Source organism: Poecile atricapillus, chromosome 9 (assembly GCF_030490865.1).
Source record: "Poecile atricapillus isolate bPoeAtr1 chromosome 9, bPoeAtr1.hap1, whole genome shotgun sequence".
NCBI classification, from domain to species: domain Eukaryota; kingdom Metazoa; phylum Chordata; class Aves; order Passeriformes; family Paridae; genus Poecile; species Poecile atricapillus.
Window position 1 is genome coordinate 11,449,877 of NC_081257.1, and position 17,904 is coordinate 11,467,780.

At 35.2% G+C, this 17,904-nt stretch overlaps 1 protein-coding gene across 1 annotated transcript in view; it reads right to left on the minus strand.

The window, feature by feature from the left end:
* ERC2 (ELKS/RAB6-interacting/CAST family member 2) overlaps window positions 1-17,904 on the minus strand; it is a 395,998-nt gene that overhangs the window by 123,076 nt on the left and 255,018 nt on the right. Inside the window, exon 13 of the mRNA XM_058844563.1 lies at window positions 11,261-11,408. Within this exon, the coding sequence (XP_058700546.1) occupies window positions 11,261-11,408 (148 nt within the window). The remainder of the gene's footprint in view (window positions 1-11,260; window positions 11,409-17,904) is intronic.

Here is a 17,904-nt window from a genome sequence, read left to right on the forward strand (position 1 = left end):
ACACTGTCATACCCTGCCTCTTTGGGGAAGCTCCTAAAATTTTATTAGTTTATTTTCTTATCAATGAACAGCCTTAAATTTCCTACCTTTCAACTGTATTCCATAAAGAATGCAAAAGTTAAACAAGATGATATATGCAATCCTATAAGTGTCCTCTGTAATGAGGTGTTGGGGATTAGGCGTGTCATGGGATAAGAACTGTAAATGAATGATGTCATCTTTCTAATTTGGTGCTGAAATATAAATAAACTACTTCTAATGTTTCTTCCTTTTGCATGCCAGATTGCAGTAAAAAGTGCACAAAGAAATGTTAATGCTCTAGTAGCCTTCCTTTAGTGTGACTGTTCTGGGAGCAAAATATACAAGAAATATGAAAAGAGAATTTCTTTTCCACTCAAGTAACCATCAAACCATCTAAATTTCAACATGACTTGTAACTGTCATTAATTCTTAAAATTATGCAATTTATCTGGCAAAATATTAAAAGCTTTTAATTTTTATTCTTTAGCTCTTCAAATGATAGCAAATATAATTTTTACGTTCCGTTTGTCTTTGCTTTAGCTACTGCTAGTGCTTACACTTCCACGCTGAACTGTATTTTCCAGGTATGCTTAGCTTTGATTTAACAAGTACAAACACCTTATGATGTCAAACTTTTAAAAGCAAGACTTTTGAGGAGGAAAAGAAGGAGGATTTCTGGAGGAGAACAAAAGTAAAGCTATCCTGAGGAACAATACCATTCTTTTCACTTCCTTCTAAACAAAAATCTGTATCATTGCTTCTGTTTGCTCCCTTTGCTGGCTTTAGATGTTTAGCAGGCTTTGAAATGCCAACTATATTTTTATTTGAGGAAGGAATTAATTAACCACATTGGAATTTGTTCAGGACCCCAGGGCTTCACACCCCTACACCTACATAGAGGCACACACAGAAAGGTGTGCACATGTTGGGACACTGGTTTACCAGTCAGAGGAAAATCCTCATGGTCTGGCTGCCAGATCAACACATTCAGGGACTGCTTCAGTGCTGCCTGAGAGGGGAAAATAACACACAGTGACCTGGCAATGCCATCACTTCCTGCAACATCTTCAGCATGCCTGAAAAGTTCCTATTCAAGGACTCCCAAGACCTTTTCTTACATTCCTTAGAAAGCACAGCACATTACTCAATGTGACTTTTCTGGATGATCAAGAAATTGAATCTTGAAATATGCAATTAATGAAAATTAGAGTGGTGATCACTCATGAATTCAAACTGTGTAATATCTAATGTGCACCACTCGTTACTGTGCACGAGTCACACCTTATCTGAAACAGTTATGTTGCACAGGGCAAACTTTTATTCACATTCTCCTCTCAAACTTGAAAATGGGGTTTCACAACATTTACCTAGCCAAAGCTCTGACAAAAAAATTGTCATGCCAACAGTTCTTCGAGAAAATGTCTAGAGAAAAACAGACCCACACCTGAGAAGGAACAGGTTTTAATTTGGATGTATTCTAGAAAAGAAGAACATGTTAACTTGTAAAATACAACAATTAATTAATTCTGTCTCCTAAAGACCATGTATGGCCTTATTAGTTCTAGCCTAAGGAATGGCCTCAGATTTTTTTGCTCTTAGTTTATCAACTACATTCAAAAAATACTGCCTCCATTTTGAAATAAAGGAATGATTGAGGAATTATAAGCAGCTTAGATCTACCTGCACAGGTATATTAACCCTTAGGGCTTGAAACAATTGTCTTTGATCATTCAATATCACTATTTGCTAAGCTGTCAAGGTCATGAATGGTATGTGTAACTGAATTTTTAACCCACTTACCAAAGAATTTATGACCTAGCACTGTAAGAAAACTGACAGATATTTCTCGTCCTCCTAAAAGTCTTTTGAGTTTAAGGAAGGATATACCAAAGTGAAATGAAAGTCTTTGATTGACTGGTAACAGACTAAATAGCTTAACAGCAATCTGTAACTGTAAAACTGTAATATTAAAACTGTCTTTTACAAAATATTTTAGCAAGGTGGCAATAGGGAACTATGCTTTCATCTGTCATCTGGATCAAGTTAACAATGAAACTCTCATGAATGAGGTTCAAATGAGGAAAAATAGTAAGATTTGTTGCTCTGGGATATAGCTGTAATACAATTTAAGAGCTATTACTTTCCTTTGGATTTTCTACTCAGTCTCTCTTCATTTAATGGAATTTGAAATATTTCTAGAATATTCACTTTCAATAGGGTAGGATTTTTTTCCTATATGAGAAGGAGGCAGATATAAGGCCTGCAAGCTGTACTGGAGCTATCCTGGGGTCTAATTCTTAAAGCACAAAATTTAAAGTCTAGGGACCCACATTCTAGGTTTGATTCTGCAATGGCCTCTTCTTGTCCTCAATGACACAGAAACTTTTCTTGCAATCTCACTGTTTGAAAATTAGTATTCTAATATTCCCACAAAAAACTCTAAAAACTTTATGTGGCAGGTGTTTAGTTCTAGTCTTCATGATTTTTAGTAATAAGTTATTTTATCTGAGCTGTTTTTCTCCTGAGATTATTTTAGAAAACAGAAAAGGGCAATGATCAAAAAAAATTGTATTCTTCAGACTACAGAGTTCACCAAGTTAATCCAGAAGCTGTATGAACTAATTGGAATGAACCTAGATTTAATGAAAGAATGTGCAACTGCAACAGGTTTCCCTGTATAAATCCAGTGTTTCAGGCCTGAGTTGCATTAACAGGGGGTTAACAAAATATTTGCTAATTAAGCCAGCTCTGGCCTTAGTCCCTCCAAAAAAAATCGGTTTTCACATTAGAACAATATGAAAAATGTTGTTGTCTGAAGAGAAGGGAAGAATTTCTTACCATGTCTACTGCTACACAACTCAGAAGTTACTAGCTGCCACAGAATACAACTTATAATGGATTTGTTATTTGGCAAGTTACAGTTCATTAAATGTTGGACAGCAAATGCTGTACTTGACCTCAAACACCCCTGAAGTTCAAGAAATTACACTTGTCACTCACAATCTTTTAAGAGACTATAAAAGTTTGCACAAAATCATGACTTTATAAAGACAGTGTATTTTCTTATTAAAAAGAAACCCAAAATATTACAATAAAACAATGTAGAGTACCACCTTTGTGTAACAGAGGAAGACAGTCTTGGAAAGCAGCTACAAAAGGTATTTCAGAAGGCACCACCAAATCCCGTGCTTCTAAGTAACCCTTATGGTGACTTTTGATAACAGGAGAGTCATCAAATCTACACAGAAAACTAAAATTAAATGCCATGTAAAGCCTGTATTTGCAGAACCTAACAAAGCTCGCTAATTCTTTTTTATTTTCTTTTTTTTTTAACTCTCCTAAGCAAGTTTTCCTTTATTCCACTTCTGGCCTCTCATTGTAATTAAATATTTTTCTGAGTCAAAAATAACAGGTTCAAGTTCCAACCTTGGAGCCTCTTAAAAATCATGTTCAACCTCACTGTCATTGCTCTAGCTGCTTTTAGCATCTCAAGCTATAGAGATACCTGCATCCTGAACAGGTGAGATTAATTTGCCATCTAGAAAAGATACTTAGGAGAGATTCCTTTGCAATGTTTCAGTTAAAACTTTTGTTATAACTTCTTGATATACTTTGAGGCACTGTTTCACAAACTATCCAGCTGTAGAAAAAAAGGAAATTCCAAGGCTATTGCTAGAAAGCCAAACCTTGAGACTGCTCCATCTTTAATGGTAGCACTCTTCTTGAATCCACATGATTGAATGAGACAAATTGTTAAAACACATCCATAAGTATGGTTTTGACAGAAGTGTCATTTTTCCACAAGCCAGAGGATCTGTAAATCAGTTATTGCTTTCAAGGATCTTTTGCCAGTACTAGAGCTGCATGGAAGGAGTGGACTTCAATAGACTTCCAGAGATTGTATTACTTTATGCTAATTATTCAGGCTGCTTTTAGCAGTGTAATATTAACAACATCATGCTAATTATTTCCTAAATAAATTATACTCTTGTCTTTAATGAGTATAAATATACAATAATATTCAATTCAGGCCTCTTTGTTGTTTATGCAGGGAGGTTTTAGACACCAAGAAAACTCCAATGGAAAAAAAAGGAGGTTAAGACTCTTAAGTTTGCAAGCACTCATCAGTAAGAGAATGATAACAAAAACACTGCAGTATGTTAACTAACCAGCAACTCCAAATGCTAAATAAGTATGATAATCATAACCATATGGGTGTTGGAATGCATCACTATGGGGCAGTGTTATGTTTTACTGAGTGCTTTAATTATGCGTTTTCTTTTTATAACATCCCTGTAATGTAATCTGTTCTTATATTCTTACTCTTAACTACATTTTAACATGGGTTTTGCTGCTTTGTTTCCTGCCTCCATTGAAGAACACAAATTTTTCCCTGTTAAAATTCCAAATGGGCTAATAAGCATGTTTTTCTTTTCCTGTTATAGTGTATGACTTGTCTTGGAAAGTGTGAGAGACAGGATGCATGCAGGCTCAGAGTGTGCATGATATCTTACTGCAGAAAAGCTTGGCTACTCTGCATTTAACTCTCTTTAGGTTTTACCTCATTAATGATAAGACTGTTCCATACATTGTAAGGAACACAGTCAAATTTTCATGCTAAGGAAGCATACATATTTTTCTTTTTTACATCTATATTTAGTTATATACTAAACTTCATTCACATGGCGTTTTTACATTTAAATCTTAGAATTCTTATCATCTGTAACGTGTAATCCAGAGCAGTAGATGTTCAGGCCCTGTCTGCCCTCACAGGACAGAAAACAGGGATTAAGAAAAGGTATTGACTATTTCTCAAGATTTCATTAAATCCAACATTCCTCCCAAGGAAAATACAAAATCAATTGCTGGTCAAATTAGTACTCTGACTCCTCTGCAGCAGTGCAAAACAACTTCTGTGTAAATCTTTTCAAAGACTCAGGTCTGGTAATTTAGTGTAGAACATGAGCATAGAAGTTTTACAGACATTTCAGTTCTTTTTTAATTAGAGCACTATTTAACTGGTATGAACAACCATACACCTGCTGCTTTGCAAGATTACAAAATGTGTCTGACTTACCCTGAAAGAAGTTAAAGCTCAGAGTAAGCCTCCCTCTTCACCAGCTGAAGGACAACAGCCTCCCAAACACCAGCTGGGATATTGGACACTTGGCAGACAGAGACAGGCAGCACTTCCAAGTGCCAAGCAGACACTTATCTAAAGTACTGAGGCCAAATTTCAACTTTTCTGACACTTGTGATTAAACAAAGCTATGTTGAATTGAACATGGCCCGTCTGACTTTTTTTTGTGCATTTTCCTGCATTTAGAATTTGTGGTTTTGAAGTCTTTTAAAGCTCTGTGAATTAAAAGTATGGCTTGAAGCACAGGAAATATCTTGTAATAATACAGTATACTCAGTAATGTATAGGCTCAAGTCATGCTAAAGGTATTTGTCTCAGTCCTACTACTAAACTTGGTAATTACATAGAAGTATGTAAGAACATAGAAGTGGGTTAAAAAGCATAATTAAAGCTCTGAAACTGTAGCTGCCTGAGGACATCTCAGGCCAGGTCCTACTAAAAACAGACAAGTGACGGAAGAAGGAAGGTTCTCTTTTTTTCCTTTTTACAACAGGAAATAACTCATTAAAAAGATACTTCCCCATAATAATTATTTTAAACCAGACATGAATCAGAAACTTCAGCAGCTAAATAACACCTTAGAAACTGCAAATCTCTGGTTAGCAGCACTGGTCATTTTTCAACATCTTTAATGTCTGAATAGTGAGTTTCACTTGTAATTTTTACAATTTCAATACCAAGCTTAGGTGTCCCATTTGTATCATATACAGAATATAGTTTAAGTTGGAATTACTACATTTCTTCCATTGCATGCAACAAAAATTGCTAAATAAAACATACATTTCAACACATGGGTTGTATATTTAAATATGGGCTGAAATAGAGACAACATCACACCACTGTTGTGATATGCTTAATAGAGACACCTTCTATATAACTAATTTCTTTTTGATGCTGGATTGTAAAAATTACCAGTTTTATCCACAATTACAGCATCAGAAATATCTGACACCCAGTTTTTACAGTATTTTTTTTAATAGCTGGTTACTTAGCACTGCATTTGAGATCAAGTATTGAACTATATTTAGTCTTATTATCATGGGGTACGTTGCAGTAGAACATAAGGATTTGTTTAAAACATGTAATGTGGAGAAAAATCCTTTTGGCTTAGTATTTCAGAGTGTTATAGTGGAGATATTCACTATTCTTATTTGAGATACTTAATAATCATTTTCACCTACCAAGCAAGCCAGACCCAGAATTACAGAAGTTCCAGTGCTAATAGATACATTATTTTATATCTGCATTACCTACTTTTTCCATTTAAGATTTCAGTCTCAGTGAAATTAAACCATTTGTCTGAACGAAGTTCTAGGATAAGTTCACAAGCAGATTATCACCAGTGAAAAAAGGCTGCCTTGAGCCATGGCCAGGCTGAAGTTGTGACACAGATTCTTCAAGAATCAAAAAACTGAACAGAGAACAAAGAGAACCAGATTTTAAAGCAGGAAAGGGCTTATGTACCAAGCCTGTGGTGCTTTCAGGGGCTGACTGCCATAGGCAAAAAAAGCCCCTCTCATTGGAAAAGGTTTGTGTAAAAATACCATGCAAAGACTTTGGATTCCTGAGAGCATGAGGAGGAAAAAGTGATGCCATATCTAGCTACAACCCAAGTCCATCAAATTTTATAGTATAAATTGTCAAATCTTACCGAGAATATGTGAAAAGTGTTATGAGAGCACTGCCAACATTTTCAGTGTTTTTCCAACACAGAATGTCTTTTGAATCAACGAAGCTGTTCAGGAAAAGACTTTTAGCTCCACTCACACACTGCCTTTCCTACCTTGTGTCCCTCCTGTGTGAAGCTAAGGGGAGAAGTGACACTCTGCACTTTCATCCCCACAGGAATCTGCACAGGGCACAGCTGAAATGCAATTCAATTGAACTGACTGTCATGACCCATGTTCAAAAACACAGATTCAAAAATCAGGTTAAAAATTAGAATAAAGCCCAATGTTAAGGCATGCAGAAATATTACTTTAGGATATTTCTAACTAATAGAAAAGTATAAACCAAAAAGTTTTTAAGATAGTAAGGCCACTGAATGCATTGTATTGACATAAATGGGATCTGAACAGCCACATTTAAACTAAAAGAGTAAAAGCCTTTTTACTATATTTTCAGAGAACTTTTGAGGAAAAAATAACCAGGGCTGATTATGACGCTATTAGGACATCTATTCTTACCTTTTCAAAGTTAAAAAAAGAACCTGTGTAGCATAAGTGCAACAAAAATAAAACTAAAATTTAAGGGTCTCAGACTTTTCTGTTCAAAATTAGGTGTTTAAACCTTGAAAAAGACCAATATTGTAAATAATAGTAAACAGCATAAATGGAAGAGGTAAAAAAGAAGCAGAGTGGTCAATTATGTCTGCAGTACCTATGTGAATGGCTTCTTAACATGGATTCTACTCACTGTGCAGTAATAGTTGGATTCAGTGGTATAATAAATGTCTTTCTGAAGCAAATCTGTGTAAACAACACAGCAGCAACACAATAGCAATAACAACAATAATAAGAACAACTGGAAGAATAAAAAAATTATGTGGTCCTGTCGTATTCACACCTGTGAAATTCAAGGCAATCAGAGAGATTTAGTACAGCAGCAGAAGCTGAAGCAGCAGTGATTAAGGAAGCAAGGCTGGAGCTGCTGCTGTTCACAGTGACAATGTTCACAATGACAATGTGTGTACACTGTAAGAAACCATTGCATGACTCTTTTGCTCCCACGCTTGTTAAACATATAGAGAGCTTAAATGCAATTAACTAATTCACAGTGCTGCAGAACAATGTTTCGGGCTGCCAGAATAATCACAATCACAACAACTTCTAATAATATTCTTTTTCTCATACAGTAATATAAACACTTTCAATATCATAAAACACACAGTGCAATAAAGCTGAATTAATCTATCAGGGAAAATGCAATTTGGGGTATTTTGTTATTCTTGAATGCTTGATGTCACCACTATAATATCACAGTAGCAAGGTCTCTGAAGTATTTAACTAGAACAGTATATGGAATGTAACACACTGCCTCCAACTCCACTTTAGTCATTTGCTGCTGAAAAGCTTTTTAAAAATATTTACCAGGTAATTAGTAAGAAATAATTCTGCGTATTGCAAGCAGGAGAAAATATTGCTAGTTGTTAGTTTGCTGAGGAAGTGTGATTACACACATTTTTTAAATTCCCTGATTGTTCCTCACCCTTTGTTACATTAGCAATATGTTGATGTGATGAAATATAGAGCAGTGAACTAAAAGACTGAGAACTCTGCCAAGCACCAGCTTTGCCTCTGGCCAGAGTATTCTGTACACCTGCAGTCCTGAAAGCACTGGGAAGGTTTCTAATTTCATGTTTTGAGAATAAAAATAAAATGCTCTCGAGCTAGAAGACCTTGCATTTTGGCCAACTGCACTTACATTTTTGGAACTATATCCTAAAAGTGAAAAGAGACAACTGGGAAATTTTCTCACAGTATCCAAGTTAAGGATGAATCAATAACACAGCAGTGTCTTCTGCTCTTACCAAAATCTCTTGAGATGTTCTAAAAATGGACTTTTTAGCTAATTATTTCATGAAGGATTGCATCATTGTACAAATTTATCTAAAAATAGCTTCTCAGAATTCTCAGAAGAATCTTGGCCAGGGTGATTATACACATTATGTAATCACACGGCCAAGGCCACAAGGTAATTTTGTTTAATATTATATTTCTGAATGGTTTTTTAAAGCCTACTACGAAATTCTACAGCTCTCAAAATACAGCATTTGGTGTATGAATCAAAGCAATTCCAGTGATTTTTGTTTTTGCTGAGGGTGTATTACTATGCTTGCTAATTATTTAAGCACTAAACAATAAATATTTAAATGACAGATTGCAGATGCTAATTTGCATTTAAATCATTATAATTAAATATGTTTGTTTCTTGTGAGAAATTGTTTGCACCACAGAGGTCAGAATTATTACTACTAATTTTACAACTGAATACACTGTGACACAAATAATTTTTCTAGGTTATCTAGGTTTTGACATAAAAAAAATTCTCTTCTTCCAGCTTAAAAAAAACAGAACTTTTACTTACACAGTCACAGTCCATAAAAAGATGGCTCAACTCATTCATATAAATGACATTTTAATCTTTAAAATATCATATACCTATCTTTAGCTTTATTAAAATAAATCATAAATATTCTCATTTCCTGACAAAGGCAGGATATTTCATTTCTCTAAGATGCCTCTTTTTCTTCTGCAGTGTGAAAAATTGTGACAAATTTCTTTAAAATCAATGTCTTAATAGGAGTTTACAATGTGTTCAACATTCCCAAAGGCCAGAAAATGTGGATATATATATGAGAGGAATATAGACTTTTTATCATGGACCAACATGTTGTTTTGCCTCTCAAAGCAAAAATTCCTCTTACAATAAAGACAGGAATGAATTTAGGGCTTTATGTTAATGTTTAGCATTATCTAGCAATTCATCTTCTAATATTTATAAATATTTCTCCTTTGATGATCACATTAGGCTGGAGAAGTTGGGCTTTTTTGAATTCTCTTGTTCAGCAGTGTAACAGCTGTGGAAATGGAGGATGGGACAAATAAGAGCAGAAGAAAACAAGCGATGCTGCAGATCATTCAGTGAAGTTCTTGTGAACCAGAAACAGCTCAAGAGACAGCACCTCCCAAAGAGATGAGGATCTGGGGGCATGAACCACACAGGGGGGAATCTGCCACTGCCCCCTGCCCAGCAAAGTCAGAGCAAGCCTTTGTGGTGGATGCACTTGAGAAACCTTTGGGGGTTGACAGTGGTTCTCCCCAAAGGGATTAAAGAAGTATGAGTGAAGTCTACAATCTCTATTATCAGATAATTCTTAAGTGTAATAAAGGGGTGACCTAGTTAAACCACATTCCTGCTCCTGGTGACTCTTTTTTTGTGGTGTCTGAGATAACAGGGAGATTATTTTGGCATCCATTTAATCTAGTTAAATGGCTTTACTGAAGATCTTTATCACCATAAATAATGGAGGTAGATGAAGTATTTGGTTACAATTCTAACTGAAATTATCCAACACAATGCTCCTCTAGCAATCCCCTTCTGCTGTTCCTTCTCTCTGGCTGAAGAAAGTTCCGAATGTTTTGAACACTTTCCAGCAATAGTTTAAAGGTACAACACCAAATCAAAATAAACACAACAATAAAACCCAGGTCTCTGATGAACATTTTTAAAATATCCATGATAGGTATCATGGAATATGGCAAAGCAGTGTATTCATTTACTCTTCTGTAACCTAAGATGAAGGTAAAAAAGGAAGATATTTTAAAAACGAAAATAACTACCCTCTCTTTTCCAAAGCAAAACAAAACACAAATCCCTAAAATTATTTGGAACTGAACATCAACTGCTCTGGTGCAGCACAGCGGGATGAAATGATAAATAGCATGAGGCATATCTGCCTATTCATCATATAAATTTTGGTGAAATGTCTCCTGAGCAGCTGACTGACCTGAGACACAATTGCATCATGGTGGAACATATGTGATAATACCTGGTTCTAGAGGGTTTTTTAACTATTGTGGTTTTTTTAAACCTCAAATTACTTGTAGTGTTGAAGACAAGGTGATTTTTACCCATTTGAGAATTTATTTTAAGGATAATCACAATTTCTAGATAACATCTCGAATAACATCTAGATAACATCTAGATAACAGCTCGAAGCCTTCTGAAAACACAATTATTTTACAACAAACAAGCAAATAACTGAACAAGAGGAGGTTAAAAAGAGTTAACAGAGTGGATAGATCTTGCTTTATGCAAAGTGCATCTGCTCTTCTCTCACAGAATTAAGAAGGTTGGAAACTATATGAAGAGGGAAAACAAAATGTATTGGCTGCATATAATGAGCCAAGCAAACATGCAGCAAACTCCAGAGAAGCAATAAACACTTGAAAGGAACACATCCTACCTTTTCCAACTGCTGTCACATGTCAGACCTGGCTTGAACACTTCCAAAAGGACATCAACATAAAACAGTACAAATGAAAATAATGCCAGTTTTCTGATGCCATGAAAGAATAAAAAGTAATGTCTCCCCACCTGCTGTTTTAACTGATGTACTAATCTGTCCTTCTCTCGTTTAAGAGCCATTACTTCATCTTGAGTCTTCTTTTTCTTTGAAGCAGACAGCTCAAGCAAGGCAATATTTGCATCTTTTTCACTAATTGCAGCAAGCAAAGCTTCCTGTCTGGTAAAATAAATAAAATTTAAATTGTTACATTCTCATTAAAACAGAATATATTCTACTATATCACACTGTGTGAGATGTTTTCTTTCACAGGAGAACAATCACCTACCTTCTGAACACTCTAAATAACAAACATTGTCAGGTCTAGCCAAATCATTAAATAAACTGATTAGCCAAAAATTTTTCCTTATAGATTTTTAATTGTTTCATCAAACACAGTCTATTTTACTACAATATGATGTCTATGTCTAACAATAGTTCTGTGACATTTCTTGCTTTTAAAAATCTTTGATTTTTTTGCGGTTCACTTTCCTGAATTCTAGAATCCCTTACACAAATCTCTTTTGAATTATTCAGATCATAGAGATTGAATAATAGAAAGAAAAGTGGTATAGGTAAAACCAGTTTTATATTATCCTATTAACTTGGCATCCTAGGATCCTCAGTGCAGGAATCTCTGGATATCTTCCTCATATTTACTGACATGTTTTCCTATGGATTTATTATTATTCAGTGTCAACACAAAAATGTATTTCTAGCAGTAAAATACAAGTTTTTTGATCTGATTGTTCATGAGAAATCATTTCCTTTGCAATCTTGACCCCTCAGTTTTAGAGAGAAAACAGAATCTTACAGCGTTCAGATATGTACAGGATAACATAGACACTCACAGGGGAACATCACAAATCGTTTGTGAGGACATAAGACAAAGGCAATTTTTATAACATGCAGTTGAAAGCACAGATCTTGCAGTATCTTATACCCTAAAATGCTCGTGCTCTGGCAAGGCCATAATCTGTCCTTTAATTTTATAAATAAAAGAAATATATTCACCTTCTGCAATGTATTCAGCGACAGACTATGACTTATCAGCCAAGAAAGAGCATATAATACCTAATAGCCTTTAGAAAATAATATGCTATGGCCTGCACCTTTTCCCAGAACTATATAAGATCAATCATTAAAAAATAAACATGGATAAATGAATCATAAATTAACCTTGGGCTCCAACTGCTAATAAATGTAAGAATACGGCTCGTGAACTTCATACAGTCAAGGTGAGCAAAAAGTTTGGAATTCTCAGTCCTTTGCTTGCCAGAAAAAATGTCAAGAAAGTTATTTCACTTTTATTTTAAAGTTCTTAATGTATTAATATAAATATTTATAGGACAATATTTCTGATGGAGTCAAAGAAAAACAACCCATTTATTTTAGTCAAAGTTATGCGACATGGATCAATTTTAGATAAACAGTGGCATTTTATTCATACACTTTAATAGTCTCATTTATTATTCTGTCTTCATTCAAATCTCAGTTACATGATGTTTAAAAGATCATGTCATAAGACTGTAACAGTCTGAAATTATAGATATGTATTATTTTAAATAACCAATATTAAACAAAGTATATATATATATCAGAGGGGTTGCATATCCATAATGCTAATTTGAAATTAAATATAGGTATATTGTTTTTCTATAAACCTCATAATAATGCATAAAAATTTCTATGTAGTAATTTGTAAAAGACTCAGTTTGTCCATGCATTGTGCTCAAGTACCTACCTACTCCATAACATTTTCATTAAAATATTAATTTTTTAATGCACCAAAATAGAAGAAAGATTTGCTATTGTATTCATTTCCTCTGAACTTGCAGAAAGCAAGCAATTTATCATAAAATCATGGAGTAGTTTGGGTTGGGAGGGGACCTTAAAGCTCATCCAGTGCCACCCCTGCCATGGTCAGAGGCACTTCCCACTGTCCCAGCTGCTCCAAGCCCTGTCCAGCCTGGCCTTGGGCACTGCCAGGGATCCAGGGGCAGCCACAGCTGCTCTGGGCACCCTGTGCCAGGGCCTGCCCATCCTCACAGATGTCAGGCGTGACAACACAAGTTCTCTAGCAGAAATAAAGGTATTCTGTGAATTTAAAGCCAAAGAAAAAGAAACAGCATATTGCATATAGGCATTAAATGTTCTTCCAAATTAAATGAAGTTAGCTCCTCTGCAGTTCTCTGAAAGAACACTGTCATAAAGTTACAGAGATAAGTTAGTTAGAAGTGTAATAATGTTCCAGTTATAAACATCTGAAGATAAACATTAATACTACCATCACAAACCTACCTATTTTCATTGTGAGTTTGTTAAAGAAATCTACATCTCAGAATTTCCAAGGTTATAGAATATATTTAGGTTCATTCTTATGTTCTGTAGGTTAACTCCATGTCAGCCAGCCCCAGTATAATGTCTGCTCTCTAATAGTAAATTCCACAGTAAATACTTGTCACCAATGAGGTTTTAAATGATATACAGTTATTTAACACATATTACAGCTGTAAAAAGCCAAAAGCTGAATAGAAGTTAAAATTATAGGTTGAAAAAGACATGAAGCTATACTGAAATTTTACTTCTCTGAATTTTAGATCGTGTCACTGCCTCTAAATTTGCAGTAAAAACGCAAACCTGACTAGTGAGGAATAGTCAGAACTACTGAATTATTTTTATCATTTCAACTTCTGATAATAGGATTCAGTCACATCCATATTTTTTGCATGGCCAGCCAAAATGATCACACATTCTTGTGATTTTAACTGTTCAGCTGTGCCACATTCTCCACTCCACTTTAAAGTAACAGATGGGGTGAAACCTTTCATGGGAAAGGAGAGCCAGTCAGCATCCTTTGAAAAATCTGCACTCTGGATTCTGCAGCCCCAAACCCACAAAATTTTGCAGACCCTAGCAGGTATTTTCTCAGCTGATGGGGATTTTCCTATCTTGGGAAAATGCTTGGGAAAATATGTAACCAAACACTTTATTCCAGGAAACAATGACTCATATCAAGCACTTCCAGGAAATGGTGGATCATAGTCATGTGAAATAGCTGCTGTCAAATGACACCACAAGTGGTCCACTGAGACACTCCAAGATTTGAATCAAACCCACACCATATATATGCTTGAACTTCCCACCCTCCTCCCCACCAAAATTATTGCCAACATATTTTTTAAATCTTATCTTTTTTGTTAATTTAAGTGGAGGTGGGAGACGTTAAACCTATGAATGTGGAGGGATGACTGCTCGATATGAGGGTGGGGATTTCTGTGGAAATGGTTCCCCAGCCACGTGGAATAATGAACACACCAAGTGCAAACTCACAGTGCCAGCACTTTTGGAGCCACCCAAACATGAGTCAGGCTCTGTTCAGAAGCTGCAAAGCCGCAGCAATGTGAGAGACAAGGTGTTTTAGCTCGGGCATGGTGCCACACAACGTGCTGATGGCTTCCAGACTGGGGCTGGCTCACACAGCCTGCCCAGCACGGCCACGGCACCTGTCTGCACAGACATATCCCTGCATGTGTCAGCATGTTATCCATGTTTATTATCATGGATAATCTGAACAGCAATAACCTCAAATATAAGTGGCGTTTAACCAGGCATCCGGGTTAACAAGAGGTTGGCATAGCTGGACTGTATATTCTATCAAATGATATGTTGGTTGCTTTAATTCTTTTTAATTAACTACTTCTGTACACAGGGAAGACAGAGAAGCTCAACAGATTTTATTATTATTTTTCAGAGTACAAAATAAAGTTGCAGGTTGTGACTGAAGAAAGCCATGTCCTCCTTCACTCCTGTATGGCGTAGGATCCAGCCCCTACTAAGTCCCTGGAAGTGAGGTTGAAAAAGACCTTGCCTGCACTTGTGAAGCACTGGAAGTGAAGAGATCCAAGCATTTATGAAGCTGCTTCTCAGGACAGATTGGGATCTCTACATTATTATATATTACCTACATTATTATATCCTATTTATTACGTATTACACACTAGTTTACCCACACCTGTGAGAGTTGTTATGCTAGCCTGTCATCGTACTTCAAGTTTCCTATGGAAGAACAAAACCTAATGGACAGAAGAAATTTATTTATTTTAGCTATCCAGTGATCTTGTTAAAAAATTAACATCGCAGTTTTTGCAGCAAACATTTGAAATGAGACAATGTGCCCACTAGGAACAAGGTTAAGATGCCAGCAAAGTGGCTAACAGTAATGATTTTTCTCACCTTTACAAACGTGAAGTAACTTCATTCAAAAATGTAAGCTGGTGGCAGGGTTTTTACCTAAATCTCTCAGGTAAGTCATATACTTCTACTTTGCTGCTAGAAAATGAAATTCATCATGAGTTTCAGTGCAAGAATTTTTGAAAATCAAGACCTGAATTGGCACCAAGAACAACATACAGTGTGATATACTCTCAGCTAATGTGCCTAAGAGTGTAAGCATAATTTATAATTCCTAATTATCAACTGTGTCAGGAAAAAAAATGACTATCCAAATACAGTCTTACAGAGATGTTATCACTATTTGCAGCCAAAATGTCTCCTTATTGTTTAATAAATTATAGCAATAAAATACATTTTAAAATAATTTATTAGAGCAGTGGATTAAATGACATTCTTTAACAGTAATATTTATAAAGAGTAATCCCTTTTGTTATTAGTAGTTTTTCCTCTCTTTTTTTGGCAAACTAATCTGTTATACAACTAACAGGGTAGTATTTTTAACACCAAAAAATAAAAAATCACTAACTTTTCACAGTAAAAGTAAGTACACTCTCAAATTAAAAAATACACATTAAACCTTACAGCAAATGCTCCACATCAGTAATTATTCTGTACATTTTTCTTTCACCTGCATAAAGTCATTCCTAAGATTCCCAATTCATCTATCTTCCACTATAATATGCTGCTTATTGAAAGGAGAAGGATAACTTTTCCCTGGAAAAGCAAAACTTTTGAAATTAAATTTCTCCTCCCCTGGCAAAGGCTGGCTGCAAGAACCCACAGCAACCTCAGGCAAGTCTCCTTAACACAGAGCCAGCGAACTCAAGAGTCCCTTAACAAGCACACTCAGAGCTGAGGGATCTGGGCTGACAGTCTGAGAGCTTCCACTAAGAGGTACCAAGAAAATTTGCACAAAAATCTGACAGTTCTTAATGTCACTTCATATTAAATACAAAAGAACAGATGAAAGAAACACTACCACTCTGATGACCAGGAATTAATTTATTTACACAAGTTGTATTCTATCCAAAATTCCAGTTTGTATAATGTTTTCATTAACTAATGAATGATGGACCAGAAAATCTACTTGTTACATTTCAATGAGGCTTCAGAATGGAAAGATTTTCATGTGCCATGAAGACAGGAATAAAATTGGTCTTTACAAACCAAAGATGCTGTCTGGAAAAGAAAGGAGAAAGAAACTCCATATTGATGATCTGTTGTGAATAAGGCAAGTATCATATTAAGAAGTAAAACCAAAAATAGATTGCAAGGTAAAAGTCTTTTCATCTACACAAAGGTCTTGGCTGAAATACTGAATCCAGTATTCTCTGAAAAATGTGGGAAAAGACAGAGAAATGATTGATGAGAAAACATCAGGAAAAACTACAATAGTCTGTGAGCAATAACATGATAATGAGAACCTAAAATGCTACGTCAAATTCAAATAGAGCTGCATTTTTCTACATTCACGGCACACAGAACACGAAGCAATGTCCATAAATTGCAGAAGAAAGCAGCAAATTTTTTCCTCCTAATATCTAGCCAAGGTGTGATAATAATAATAGCCATTCCTCCGTTATAGTCAAATACAGAGATTCCTTCTCTTGGCGGAATGATCGATTATTAATTTGATAATAGAGATAGCTTTAAAACAAACAGAAAGTATAAAGTATAAAATAATATAAATCTTTTAGTAAAGTCAGTGGAAATGGTGTCAAAGAAAAATCTGAATTAAAAAAAATACCTTACATAGGATTAGAGAAAGCAGATGATAGCAAAGTAACTCAGTTATAAATGTTACATAACACCTGAAAAATGCAATCTTAAAGATCTCTAGCAATACATACACAGAGTTTGCATTTGTGAAAGCATCTGTCCTGGAGTGAAAAAATTACTTAATATGAAAAGGAAGTCTTAGCATTCTAGAAGGGAAGATAAGATAATGCAAGAAGAAATAAATCCATGAAAGTCTCTGTTGAATGCCAAACTGAAAAAGTATATTGTATACAGTATTTTATCAAACTTCAGCCTAAACAAATGTCAAATGGAATAATTTCTTTAACAAATATGGGCAACAACTGAGAAAAAAGGGTTGCTCACTAGCATATATTTAGTCAAGATTAACTAAGGATAAAAAAATGTACTAAGAACAGATTTAATAACCCTAAACTGTCATTCAGCTAGTAGGAGGTATTCAAGATACAGCTAATAAAACACAAAAAAATGGTTCTAACCACCCACAAAAAAATCTCAGTAGTATAAAACACTGAAGGATGACCACTAAGATAAATGCTTTCTTTTGAGAGCTGCCTTGCAGTTAACCTTCTTAAAGAGTCTCCCAGAAACCTCTAATCATAATACATTGCATTGCCACTTATCACAGTCAATTTAGAAGTGAGCTCTGTAAACACTCCTGCCTTACTCCCCACCTCTGTTA